This window comes from Talpa occidentalis, unplaced genomic scaffold, assembly GCF_014898055.3.
Source record: "Talpa occidentalis isolate TD23 unplaced genomic scaffold, MPIMG_talOcc4v2.1 talOcc4.11, whole genome shotgun sequence".
NCBI lineage: Eukaryota > Metazoa > Chordata > Mammalia > Eulipotyphla > Talpidae > Talpa > Talpa occidentalis.
The window spans coordinates 12,273,119-12,287,670 of NW_023601104.1; the positions used below are offsets into that span (position 1 = coordinate 12,273,119).

The 14,552-nt window shown below is 37.9% G+C and overlaps 1 protein-coding gene across 1 annotated transcript in view; it reads right to left on the minus strand.

Moving 5' to 3' along the window:
- TTBK2 (tau tubulin kinase 2) overlaps positions 1-14,552 on the minus strand; it is a 140,236-nt gene that overhangs the window by 105,473 nt on the left and 20,211 nt on the right. Inside the window, exon 3 of the mRNA XM_037502317.2 lies at positions 12,739-12,886. Coding sequence (XP_037358214.1) covers positions 12,739-12,886 — 148 coding nt within the window. The remainder of the gene's footprint in view (positions 1-12,738; positions 12,887-14,552) is intronic.

Sequence of the window (14,552 nt, forward strand, 5' to 3'; positions counted from 1 at the left end):
GTGCTGCTATAAACATAGGGGTGCAGTGCTCTTTGGAATGATGTTTCTGTGTCCTTTTGGGTAAATACCTAGGAGTGGAATTGCTGGATCATATGGAAGTTCTATGTTTATAGTCCAGAAATCTCCACACAGCTCTCCATAGTGGTTGACCAGTTTGCACTCCACCAACAGTGCAGGAGAGTTCCTTTTCTCCACAACCTCGCCACATTTGTTGTTGCTAGTTTTTTTAATATGTGCCATTCTCACTGGTGTAAGATGTATCTCATGGTAGTTTTGATTTGCATTTCCCTGATTACAAGTGATTTGAACATTTTTTCATATGCCTGTTGGCCATTTGCATTTCCTCTTCAGAGAAGTTTCTTTTAGCTCTTCTGCCCATTTTTTGACTGGATTATTTTCTTTGTTGTTGTTGAGTCTCATCAGCTCTTTGCAGATTTTTGTGATCAGTCCTTTTATCATTAGTGTTGTGTGCAAAAATGTTCTCCCAGTTGGTGGGGTTCTCTTTGTTTTTTGTTATTGTCTATTTTGCTGTGCAGAGCTCTTTAATTTGATGTAGTCCCAGCTGTTTACCTTTGCCTTCACTATCATTGCTTTGGGTGATGTGTCTGTAAAGATGTCTTTGATGTGAATATCACGTAGTGTTTCGCCTATCTTTTCCTTCTATGTAGTTTATGGTTTCAGGTCTTATGTCTAGTTCTTTAATCCATTTTGAGTTGATTTTTGTGTATGGTGTGCGGTAGTGGTCAAGCTTCATTCTTTTGCATGTAGCGACCAGTTTTCCCAGCACCATTTATTGAACAAACTTCTTTGCTCCAATGCATAGTCTTTGCTCCTTTGTCAAGATTAGTTGACCATAAATCTGTGGGTTTATTTCTGGATTTTCTATTCGATTCATTGGTCTGTATGTCTGTTCTTGTTCCAATACCATGCAGTTTGGATGATTATGGCTTTGTAGTATAGTTTGAAGTCTGGGAGTGTGATGCCTCCATTCCCTTCTTTTTTTTTCAGGAGAGCTTTGGCTATTCGGGTTTTTGGTGATTCCATATGAATTCCATCAATAAATTACTCTATTTCTTTGAAGAATGACATTGAAATTTTGATTGGAATAGCATTGAATCGTTATATTGCTTTTGTAGGATGGCATTTTAATAATGTTTTCTAGAAGAACATGTTTTAAAAAAAAAAATCACAAGGATGGAGTCAGTCAAATCCAAAATTTGGACTTCGTATTTTTTATTTTTTTTTTTTATTTTTTTTTTTTTATTTTTTTTTTTTAAATTTTCTTTTTTTTTTTTTTTTTTAAATATTAAATTTTATTTTTATATTCCCCATACAATTGCAAACGCCCCATTCTGACCCAATCCTTCCCCTCCCGCCCCCACCCCCCAAAAAGTGTCTCTGGTTCATAGTTTTTTTGTTGATTTTGATTTTCACTTTCTTATATTCATTTTCCTGGTCCCTTATTTAAGTTTTCTAGATTCCTGCTATGAGTGAGACCATCCGGTATTTTTCTTTTTCTTTTTGGCTTATTTCGCTGAGCATGATCCCTTCCAGCGCCATCCATGTTGCTGCAAATTGCATGTGTTTATCTTTTTTGAATGCTGAGTAATATTCCATGGTATATATGTACCACATCTTCTTGATCCAGTCATCTATTTTGGGCATTTGGGTTGTTTCCAAAGCTTAGCTATTGTAAACAGTGCTGCTATAAACATAGGAGTGCAGGTGCTCTTTGGAAATGTGTTCTGTGTCCTTTGGGTAAATACCTAGGAGTGGAATTGCTGGATCATATGGAAGCTCTATGTTAGTAGGTCCAGAAATCTCCACACAGCTCTCCATAGTGGTTGGACCAGTTTGCACTCCCACCAACAGTGCACAAGAGTTCCTTTTTCTCCACAACCTCGCCAACATTTGTTGTGCTAGTTTTTTTAATATGTGCCATTCTCACTGGTGTGAGATGGTATCTCATGGTAGTTTTGATTTGCATTTCCCTGATTACAAGTGATGTTGAACATTTTTTCATATGTCTGTTGCCATTTTCATTTCCTCTTCAGAGAAGTTTCTTTTAGCTCTTCTGCCCATTTTTTGACTGGATTATTTTCTTTGTTGTTGCTGAGTCTCATCAGCTCTTTGCAGATTTTTGTGATCAGTCCTTTATCATTAGTGTTGTGTGCAAAAATGTTCTCCAGTTGGTGGGTTTCTCTTTGTTTTTGTTATTGTCTCTTTTGCTGTGCAGAAGCTCTTTAATTTGATGTAGTCCCAGCTGTTTATCTTTCTCTTCACTATCACTGCTTTGGGTGATGTGTCTGTAAAGATGTCTTTGATGTGCAAATCCCGTAGTGTTTCGCCTATATTTCCTTCTATGTATTTTATGGTTTCAGGTCTTATGTCTAGCTCTTTAATCCATTTTGAGTTGATTTTTGTGTATGGTGTGAGGTAGTGGTCAAGCTTCATTCTTTTGCATGTAGCGACCCAGTTTTCCCAGCACCATTTATTGAACAAACTTTCTTTGCTCCAATGCATAGTCTTTGCTCCTTTGTCAAAGATTAGTTGACCATAAATCTGTGGGTTTATTTCTGGATTTTCTATTCGATTCCATTGGTCTGTATGTCTGTTCTTGTTCCAATACCATGCAGTTTTGATGATTATGGCTTTGTAGTATAGTTTGAAGTCTGGGAGTGTGATGCCTCCATTTCCTTCTTTTTTTTCAGGAGAGCTTTGGCTATTCGGGGTTTTTGGTGATTCCATATGAATTTCATCAAAATTGTTCTATTTCTTTGAAGAATGCATTGAGATTTTGATTGGAATAGCATTGAATCTGTATATTGCTTTTGGTAGGATGGCCATTTTAATAATGTTTATTCTTCCAATCCATGAGCAGGGGATGTCTTTCCATTTCTTTGTGTCTTCTTCTATTTCTTTTAACAGTGTTTTATAGTTTTCTTTGTATAGGTCCTTTACCTCTTTTGTTAGATTTATTCCCAATATTTGATTTTTTTTTGTTTCGATAATAAAAGGGGTGGTTTTTTTTATTTCTTCTTCTTCAGATTTATTGTTTGTGTATAGGAAGGCTACTGACTTTGCGTGTTGATTTGTATCCTGCCACTTACTGAATTGATTGATGAGTTGAATTAGTTTTTCTGTGGAGATTTTGGGGTTCTCTATGTATATTATCATATCATCCGCAAATAGTGATAGTTTGACTTCTTCTTTTCCTATTTGGATTCCTTGGATGTCTTTCTCTTGTCTTATTGCTCTGGCTAGGACTTCCAGTATTATATTGAAAAGCAGTGGTGAGAGTGGACATCCTTGTCTTGTTCCAGATCTTAATGGAATTGCTTTCAGCTTTTCACCATTGAGAATGATACTGGCTGTTGGCTTGTCATAGATGGCCTTTATGATGTTGAGGTATGTTCCTTGTATCCCAAGAATTTCAAGGGCTTTTATCATGAATGGGTGTTGCACTTTGTCGAAAGCTTTCTCAGCATCTATTGATATTATTCATATGGTTTTTATATTTCTTTTTGTTGATGTGTTGGAAACGTTGATTGATTTTCGGATGTTAAACCATCCTTGTGCCCTGGAATGAATCCAACTTGGTCGTGGTGAATTATCTTATGGATACATTGTTGGATTCTGATAGCTAAAATTTTATTGAGGATTTTTGCATCAGTGTTCATTAGGGAGATTGGCCTATAGTTTTCCTTTTTTGTGTTGTCCTTATTCGGTTTTGGTATTAGTGTAATATTGGCTTCATAGAACGTGTTTGGTATTGTCCCTTCCTTCTCAATTTTTTGGAAGAGTTTGTGAAGGATAGGCACTAATTCGTCTCTGAATGTTTGGTAGAATTCATTTGTAAATCCATCAGGTCCTGGGCTTTTGTTTTTGGGGAGGTTTTGATTACCATTTCAATTTCACTAATTGTAATTGTCTGTTTAGGTGTTCTATTTCTTCTTTATCTAGCTTTGGGTGATTGTAGAGTTGTAGGAATTTGTCCATCTCCTCTAGATTGTTGAACTTGTTTCCATATAACTGTTCATAGTAGTTACTGATTATTCTTTTGATTTCTGCTGTGTCCGTTGTGATTTCTCCTCTTTCATTTATGATTCTGTGTATTTGTGCTTTCTCCCTTTTTTCCTTTGTGAGCCTGGCTAGGGGTTTGTCTATTTTATTTATTTTTTCAAAGAACCAGCTCTTGGTTTCATTGATCTTTTGGATTGTTTTTTTAGTTTCAATTTCATTTATTTCTGCTTGGTTTTTATTATTTCTTTTCTTCTACTGGTTCTGGGGTTTTTTGTTGTTCTTTTTCTAGATCTTTGAGCTTCGAGATTAGGTTGTTTCTTTGAGTTCTTTCTTGTTTTTTGATGTGAGCTTCTATTGCTATATATTTTCCTCTTATTACTGCTTTTGCTGCATCCCATACATTTAGGATATTGGTGTCCTCCTTGTCATTCAATTCAAAGAATTTTTTAATTTCTTCTTTGATCTCCTCGTTAGTCCAGTGGTCTTCCAGTAGTGTGGCTTTTAATCTCCATGAGGTAGGATAGTACCTTGCCTTCTTTTTATGATTTATTTCTAGTTTGATGCCTTCGTGGTCAGAAAAGATGGTTGGTATGATTTCAATCTTGGTGTATCTGTTGATGTTTGTCTTGTGCCCCAGTATGTGATCGATCCTGGAGAATGATCCGTGTGCGCTTGAGAAAAATGTGTACTCCGTTTTTTTTGGGTTTAGTGTTCTATAGATGTCTGTTAAGCCCAAATGCTCTAGGTCCTTATTTAGAGCTTTAGTTTCTTTACTTATTTTTTGTCTTGTTGATCTATCCATTGTTGATAGTGGTGTGTTGAAGTCTCCCACTACATATGTGTTTTCTCTGATGTCTGTTTTCAGAGAGGACAACAGTTGTCTGATATATTTTGGTGCTCTTTCGTTTGGTGAGTATATGTTAATGAGTGTTATTTCTTCTTGAAGTATTGTCCCCTTAATCATAATGTAGTGACCATTGGGGTCTCTTTTTATTTTTTTGAGTTTGAAGTCTGTTTTATCTGATATAAGTATAGCTGTTCCTGCTTTCTTTTTTGGCCCATTTGCTTGTAGGATTGTTTTCCATCCTTTGACTTTGAGCCTATTTTTATCTTTTGTAGCTAAATGTGTTTCCTGGAGACAGCAAAAGGTTGGGTTTTGTTTCTTAATCCAGGCTGCAACTCTGTGTCTTTTTATTGAAGAGTTTAGTCCATTTACATTTAGAGTTAATATTGATATGTTAGCATCTGTATTTGCCATTATGTTTGTCTTTCCTTTGATTTTATTTATTTATTCTTTTAATAACTTTTTTTTTTCGGTCTTCTTTCGTTGTTATTCGTCCCTCTGAGGTTCTGGCTTTAGGATTCCTTGTAGTATTTTTTGGAGTGGGGGTTTAGTCGCAATGAAATTCCGGAGTTTCTCTTTGTCTGGGAAGGTCCATATTCTTTCTTCATGGAGGAAAGAGAGCTTTGCGGGATAGAGTATTCTTGGTTGGCATCTGTTTTCTTGGAGTCTGTTGACTATGTCCCTCCACTCTCTCCTTGCCCGTAGTGTTTCTTCAGAGAAGTCTGATGTCAGCCTGATTGGTTTTCCTTTGAATGTTATCTGTTTCTTCCCTCTTGTCAGCTTCATTATTTTTTCCTTGTCCTGGATTCTTGGGAGCTTTACTATTATGTGTCTTGCTGTGTTTTTCCTTTCGTCGTGGAAGTTTGGTGTTCTTCTTGCTTCTTGTATATCAATTTTCAGCTCCTTCTTCTCATTTGGGAAGTTCTCTTCAATTATATCCATGAATATTTTCTCTGTTCCTACATCTCTCTCCTCTCCTTCTGGAATTCCTATAACTCTTATATTTCCTTTCCTCATGGAGTCAGATAGTTCCCGAAGTCTTTCTTCATTCTTTTTCCTTCGTACTTCTCTTTCCTTTTCTGTTTTGGTTCTTTTTATTTCTGTGTCTTCAAGATTACTTATTCGTTCTTCCATTTCATCTATTCTGCTTTCATTGCTTTTCCCAGAGTTCTTTAGTTCCTCCATTAATTCTTTGATCTCCTGCATTTCTCTTACTTCCCTCTTTAGGGACTCAATTTCCTTCTTCTGATCTATCACTTTTTTAATCATGGCAATTTTAAATTCTCTTTCTGGAAGGCTCAGAAGTTCTTCCAAGTTGCTGTCGTTGCAATCTGGGGAGTGGTTTTCTTTTTGTGGTGTGCTTCTTTCCTGAGGAGTTTTTAGGTTGCGTGTGGTTCTTGTACTCCCTACTGTCTGTTTTCTAATTTGTCGTATGCGTTGGGACACTGTGTTGCTCGGACTGACTGACATCTTGGGTGAACTTCTCCGCTCCCCTCTGGCTCTTCCAGGAGCCATCTCTGTCTTCTGGGGGAGCTTTCTGCTGGTTTTAGGCAGTTTTTACTGAAGAAATGTCCCTGTTCTCAAATGGCGAAGCAGGATGCAGTCCCTGCGCCTCCGGTTTCAGGCACACTCTTCTGCGCACCCGGTCTGCCCCGGACGTGGGTGCCTGCTCCCTCTGTGGGCTCAGACTGCTGGTCGGAAGGGCCTGGCGTGGAATAACTTCCCGGCTGGCCACTGGGTCCTCCAGAAACCTTCTGCCCTTTTCAAGCAGACTTAAGAAATGTCCTGTTTTATAGGGTGTTAGTGACTTTTTTTTTTCTGGTCGCTAGGTGGCGCCAGAGATCTCTCCTATTGTCCTTGGGGGCTGTTTTTTCGCCTCCCCCACCCCGTGGGACAGAGAACAGAGCGGGAATGGTAGGGTACACCTCAACAGCTTTGGGGTGCTGTGTCTGCCTTGTGCCCCACCGTCGTGGAGAAACCACGCCCCGAATTTTCGTGCCCCGGGTCTCAGTTCAAAGCCCTCAGGTCCAGGACGCGGGCTGTAGCCCAGTTCAGTGGCGCGGGAATGGCGCCTTTTGCACCCGGCTCCCGTGCCTGGGCGCCTGGTTCCTGCTTACTCAGGGAGGGACCTTCACCTCAGTGAGGACCTCCGTGCGTCTCCCCGCAAGCCTAGGTCGTCTCCCCGCCAGCCTAGGTCACAGGCGCGGGGACCTGGGCAGCCGCGATCCCGGTCTGCACTTGCTTTTCAAGCGCGCCAGGCGCGCCGCGTTTCCCGCGCAGGCTTACCGGCAGCCCGGGCTGTGTGCGCGTCTCCCGGGGTCTTTGTTCTTCTCTAATGGCGCCCAGAGCCGTTCGCTCACCGCCGCGGCGGATCCTGCAGGGTTCGTCTCAGCTCCCGTTCACGGGGTGTGGTGGCTGCAATAGTTCCATTCCGCTCACAGTCCCGCTTGCTGCGTCGTCGTTTGTTCTTGTCGGTTGTTTTGGTTTGTTGTTTCCTCCTCTCTGCTGGTCGGAGAGTGCCGCCTCTGTGGGCGGGGGAGGGGAGCAGGGTTCTGCGCTTCCCTCCCTTCTAGTCCTCTTTTATGGCCACTTTCTTCTTCGGGCAGTTCGCTGGCGTCACCCGTTTATCTTCCGTGTCCCAGTTCTCACTGGGACCTGCGCTTTTCCTCCCTATTCACTTTTTTTAATGGGAGATCTTACTCGCAGCGTCTCATCGCCGCCATGTTGCTCCGCCCCCTCGGACTTCGTATTTTTAAATCAAACTAAGCACTTCATTTCTTTTTTTTCCTCTCTTTTATTTTTGTATATTATTATTTTTTATTTTTTTGACATCATTGTTCATTTTTAAACAATATCTGCTTCCTCCCACCCCCTCAGGTGTAGTCCCCATAGAGTTTCCTTCACCAATGCACCCGTGCACCCGTGCACCACAGTCCACTGTGCTCCTCCCTTCCTCCCTCTCATCCCTCTACCTTCTCCTCCCCTGCAGCATGTCTCTGATTTATAATTGTCTGTTTTGTTGTGTTTTGTACTGTTATAATTTTTTTACACTGATGTCTAAAAGGGCAAGCCTCCTACCCTCCCTCTCCCAAAAAAAAAAAAAAAGTAGGGGAGGGATAACTCTTATAGATTGAGAGACTTAAAAACAATGTCAACCAAAAGCAAGGCACCTGCCATGTATATGAATCCTGATTTGAATAAGCCAAATGTAAAGTATTATCTTTGAGGCAAGGAGATAAATTAAATACTAGCTAGATACTAGTGGTACTGGGTATTTAATACTATTGTTTTATGTTTTTTTTTTTTAAAAAAGCAGTGTATGTTATGAACTTTAGTTATAAGTTATGAACTTTAGTTATAAGTTATGAACTTTAGTTAATAATAATATAGCAATATTGTTTCATCTATTTTAACAAATTTATCATACTAATGCAAGATATTAATAGAACAGTAGGTGGGGTATATGCTCAACTTTTTTGTAAACTTAAAATGGTTCTGAAAAATCGAATAATTAAAAAGAAAACCTGAAACAGAAACATGGGTTTCCTCTCTAATCCATTCTTAAAACTGGTCACCAGATGTGTCCATGGCCTTACTATTTCACTTTCTCAGTAATACAAATCCCCCACATTTTCCTAATGTTTATCATAAACTACCTCTAATATGTTCTCATATCACCATTCTATGGGGGGAAGGTGGTTGTTTTGTTTTCGGGTTTTTGTGTGTGTGTGTGTGAGGGGTAACTGATTCAGCCTTTCTATGGCTTAAAAGATACATTTCAGTGGATTCACAAAAATCATCAATAATCAACCAAGCTCTTATAGGCAAGTTAATGTCGTCAAATTTTGACACATTCCCAAACAACCCCCACTTCAATTCCACAGATTCTTAACTGACTGGTAATTCACCAATTAGTGAAATAAAGAATATTTTCATTAAAAAAGAAATTCTTATCTGATAGAGATATATACAGAAGTACATATACAGATATATACAGAAGTTATAGATGATATGATGTCTAAGACTTATTTTCAAATACTCTAGGCAAAGTAGAAAAAAACGCTGAAGGAGTAGGACAGTAATGTAACAAGACTGGCTAACTTCAGATATTTACTGAATGTATTGGACACATGAATGTTCATTATACAGCTCTGTTTTTTCATATTCTTGAAAGCTTTCATAATAAAAATTTAGATAAAGAAAACTTAAGATTCGCCTATTTCACTACAGGAAATATGGAGATGTGTCAAACTTTGTTAACAATGGAATGGAAACTTAACTTTTTGCAAATTACTGATGGTAGTAGGTTCCTGAATTACTGAAGAATTACTAGTGATCATAATTGAAATCATGGAACAAAAGGTTTTTTTTCCTCTTAAACCATTGCTGCAAATGAATTATATTTCTTAAAAAAAGAATTTTTAAAAAGTGTGGTAAGCTGAGATATAGCTCAAGAGATCAGGAAAATAAAGAAGTGAAGATAGGCAGAATGACACTAGAAAACATTTACTAAAAATGAGAGCGAGAGAAAAAAATGTAAAAGATAAGGAGACAATTATCTCCTTTGTAAAGAGTTTAAAGCAAATAAATTGAAAATCAAGGGTTTGAAGACAGTTTAGTCACAAATGGAGAAAAGGAAGAAAGACAAATGGTTATTTAAATGTATCTCTGGGGCCTCCCAGGGTGGCGCAGCAGTTGAGTGCTGGGTTGCGAGGCAGCCCACAGCCTCTGCAGCACCAATTTGATCCCGGGCCACCAGCGAGGGTCCCCCCCAACACACACAAAAATAAATATATAAATAAAAAGTGAAAAACATGGTTAGTTTTTAAAAATAAAAAATAAAAAAATAAATGTATCTCTGAAAAGTGATATTAATAAAAGAAAAATCTTAGAATAGTAAGTTTTATGATTCTATTTTCTGTGGACACTTCAGGTATAATAGCTGAATATAGGAGAATGCTACCTAAACAAGCTTATAGATGATGGTTTACTTTAGAAGTGACTAAAACTTTCAAGCACATTTGTACAAATCAAATACAATTCAAGAGAGAATTGCAATACATCTGCACTAGTTCAAAGAAATGTGAAAAGAGAACATAGAGAGGGTCGGAAGGAAAGATGGGCTAAAATGATAAAGCATTCACACTTTAGACCTATAACAAAGGAACATTAACAATGAGAGTTATACATGAACTGAGGAAATCTAGGGTTGTTAAATACAGGAAAGAGAGAAAATTAAGAACTAATGTAAACGACATAAAAATTTTGAAAAGGTGGGTTACTTTTCTTCCAGGAACAACCCTTAGGGTTCAGGCAAAATTCATCAAAAAATATCTTTTCCTTCTACCAGCTATCAATTTAAAACCAGCCAATCCTATGAAAAAGTTTTTAGCCTCTGGTTATATACCTTTTCCACACAAATTTAGCCTTTTGGGGATATTGTTATAGGACAGGGAGAGGGGCAGCCCAAACCCCGCAAACCTGCCTATCCTAAATGGGTTCTGCCATCCGCCACATCAACACAAAACATCTGAGACTTTAATGGGAAGGAACTTTAATAAAACTAGGAAACAATACAGGTAAGGCAAAGAGTCTAGTTTTTAAATGAAGCACCCAAAGTTACCCGTCCCCTCGTGGGTAAAAGTCCATCCATATGGGAATGGCCCAGAGCAAGGCCCCAAAGCCTGCCACAAGTCTAAAGCATCTTCCAGTGGGGACCCACAGAAAAGGGTCACAAACAACCAGACAAGCCCGGAAGGAAAAGAGCAAAATCAACATCAAGATAAAAGCTGCCATGGTCACCTCCCCATGGGTCTCACCCACATCTGTGTCACCCAGTCCACGACCAAAAGACAAGCGCAGTTTCTTCACATGTCTCTAGGATCCATGTGCCTCCTCCAGGTCTCCTTCTAACTCCATCCTGCTTCCTTCCTTCCTCAGTCTCCTCTGCAGCTTCTCCTCTCCCTGCTCAGCTCCACCCTCCCTTGGGTGGGGTAGGGAACCTCCCCGTTTCCTGGGGACCACCCTGTTACAATATCACTGAATGAAAAGTCACTATGCCAGGAGGAAGGCGAGAGCAGTTCAGTCCCATAAGTTACACTATCAGATGTAAGTATATAGAAGGCATAAATTAGGAGCCAAGAAAAGATTGTCAAGGACTGCCTCACTGAAATATAGACCAGAACATAGAAACCTATTTATTTTTGAAAAGTAAAAGGTTCTGAGAAATAGGATGTCATGTGGTTTAAAAGTTGGTAGAAAAAAATGTTTTAGGTGAGAGTAAGATAAAACAGAAAGGAGAGTTAGCATACAAGGGTCTTGGATTCAACCATTAAAAGGTACTACAGCAATCTTCAAGTTTCATTATGTAGAATCCTGGTTAAGTCATGGCTAAAACAGGCAGGAAAACCTAATTAAAGGACCACAGAGATGTATCCTGCCTCACCTGAAAGCATATCTTCAGGGCCAAATTGAAGACAAATAGGTGAAACAATACTTTCTAGGTCAAGTTGATACTGATCCTTTAAAACAGACCTCCTAAGATCTGTGCAACCCAAGAAGAAGTAGGTCTGGCTACATCTGCTTGTAGCCTCTATGCTACTGTGCAAAGGAACAGTACAAAACAAATAAGAGAAAAGAGCATATCACATTTACTTTCATTTTTTCTTCTCCAATTAGTTCATTCTTTCTTCTCTAACTATTCACGTTTTCTAGTAGTGACAAGATGCATGATCTATTAATTGTCTTTCTCATTTCCTATGTTTCAGGAAAGCTAGATTTGGGCTAAAAATAACTACTAAATGGAGCTACAATTTTGTTAACAGCGTGCTGTAATCAAATGAGCCAAATGGTAGAGAACTTGGATAATCAGAAAGTTTAAGGGCAAAGGACAATTAAAATAATAGACTTTGCAGGAACATATAATAAACATTTCATTTACGTAATAGGAATCAATGTACTAGAATTCTAAACACATCAGGGACTCACAAAGTACATTCACACTAGAGACTATATAGCCATAAATTTGAGGGTCCTACGCTACAAAGCATTTTTCTCTTTATCTGTCCATCAACTATAGTTATTTCCACTAATGACAGCAATTTCTTTTGCTCTAAATGTTACTACTAAATTCCTTCAGATATTAATGAATGTCCCATAACAAAACAACCTCCTAGAAATTAACAAGATCATTTAATGTGTTAATCATCCCTTTTTAATTGATTCAGATCAAATATTAAATATCAGCAATATCAAATTATATCATTAAACTAAAAATATAAAGATGAATACAAATTAGCAATGGATTCAGAGTTTTACATCACTGGATTGATGTCAGAGGAAAAAAGGTATCCCTTTAGTAAAAAAACAAGAATCTAAGTAGTAAAATGAATTTCAACTATGACGAGAGCCAGAAAGAGTTCTTCTATGAAATTGAAATTAATGAACTCAACATATATCAAACAGTATTATTTTTAATTCAAACAGTATTATTTTTAATTCATTCTGCAGTGTGATTTGAAGACATCTCTTCCTTAATGTGATTAAAGCATGTTAAATATCCAAAGAGATAAGTAGAAAGAACTCAAAGGTATTTATGTCAATTAAAAAAAAAACGCTTTCTAAAGCAGACTTTCAATTAATTCACTCTCTCTCATTCCTACTCACCATGAAAAGGAATACCCAAAGTCTAATTATTCTAAGCAATAAACATTTCTACTTCTACTAGCTAGTAATAACATTTCCAAGAGAAAATGCTCAGTGTGTTTATACTAAGCTAATACCAAGTATTCAATTAATAGAGAATACAATTGAGTTTCAGAAAGATAACAATAAATAATAAACCATTTGTTGTATCATACAAAACAGCTTACCTTGTAGTTTTTTCAATACAGCAACCTCCATTTTCAGAACTTGCTTCGGTTGTTGAGCTGATTCCACCTTCAGTGCAACATTTTCCCTGGTAAGCATGTCCAAGGCATCGTAAATTTCTCCAAAGCCCCCACCCCCAATCTTCCTCAACTGCACAAGAAATAAAATAAGAATATACACAAAAAAATTACTAGAAGATTCTAACTGGAAACCATTCATCTCATATATAATTTTACTATCCCTATTTTATGATAAAATATCTCACTATTGATAAATATACACATGCCAAGAAGAAATCAAAGTCCTAGAAATAACATCATTTGCCCACAAAAAGTGATGGAATTATTTCATCCACAAACAATTTGGTCTACATACAACATCAGAGACGTAACAAAAAATACAGTATTTGAAATCTTCACTCCTCACAAATATCCCTCAACAATCAGATTTATTATTTTAATTCTAAGGGAATCATTTGCAGATTTCCCAAACAATGAAATCTTTTTGCCAGTTGAAATCTTATCTGGAACTAATATAATTGAAATGTGTACATGGGAAGGATGAAGGTAGGAGCAGGCAGCCAGAGACCAACCCTCACCACCACTTAAGCCTCTTCTCTGAGGCATCTAACAAGATCTACAGAGCAGGCAAAAAGTTCCTATTCTAAACAACCCCAGCTTTTCACTATATATTTATATGCTAAAATAAGAGTAAACCAGGATCAAATCAAACACTTTCATCAAACAATATTCTTCCTGATAAAATGTATTAGCTAAACTGGAAAATATCAGCATCTTTGAGTATTATAAGCAAATACTAAAGAGTTAGTGACAACTGCATCTGTAGGGCTATGAAAAACTAGGGTGGTAGGTGATATATTCAATACTTTTTACAAGATAAAGCATGAAATTAACATTGTCTATTTCCTGACACTATCACATTATCAAACACCTAGGATGTGAATTAGTGTAAGAAGTCATAGGATCCTAAATTCTAATCACCCAAGAAAGCCTATGTCAAGTCCTACTTCTTTCTCTACTGGGTCTGTGCTGATTACAGCATTTGGGCTGATTTCTTTATTTTCTGAATTTCTTCTTTTTTTAAGATTTATTTATTTATGCATACAAGAACTGGGGTACAGGCCAGAGGTGCGGGGGGTGAGAGGATTCACCAGAGACAGAGTGACCCAGGCAGACTGACTGAAATACACTGCTGAGGGGAGCAGCGGGCAAGACAGGAGAGGTCTGCTGCATCGTGTGGGTTGCTCCCTGGCCGGGGATCGAACTTGTGCTGCAGTGGCTGTGGACAGCTTCATAGGTTGCATCTTAACCCCTTGTGCCACCAGGGAGGCCCTAGTTTCTGAATTTCTATAGGAATTATTTGCCTTATCGATTAATCAATTTATTAGACTAACTAGCTCAGATCATTGAATCAGTATTTCTTTTAAACTTCTTAGGTTATTTAACTTACCACTGTTAATGTCCTAGCCCCTACTGTGAAATTAAGCTTCTTCAAAGAGAAATTCTATTTTTGCCTCCCTCCCTTCCACCCTCCCCATACATTTGGCAAAGTAGCAACTAGATAGTTACCTATTGCTAGGTAACTATTACTTTGTATATATGAGCTATAATTTTTCTTTATTTTGGTTTGGTGATGGAAAGAAAAAGATACAATGAGGAAATCCTGGAAGAGCTTGGGGTTTAAAAACAGTTCCAGAACTTAATGTCCACTAAGTAAATTACTCTTTGATGAACCCCAACTGGTATTTATGATGTTTATATTGTGATCATTAAACAAAACCTAGTGTAACTTAAAC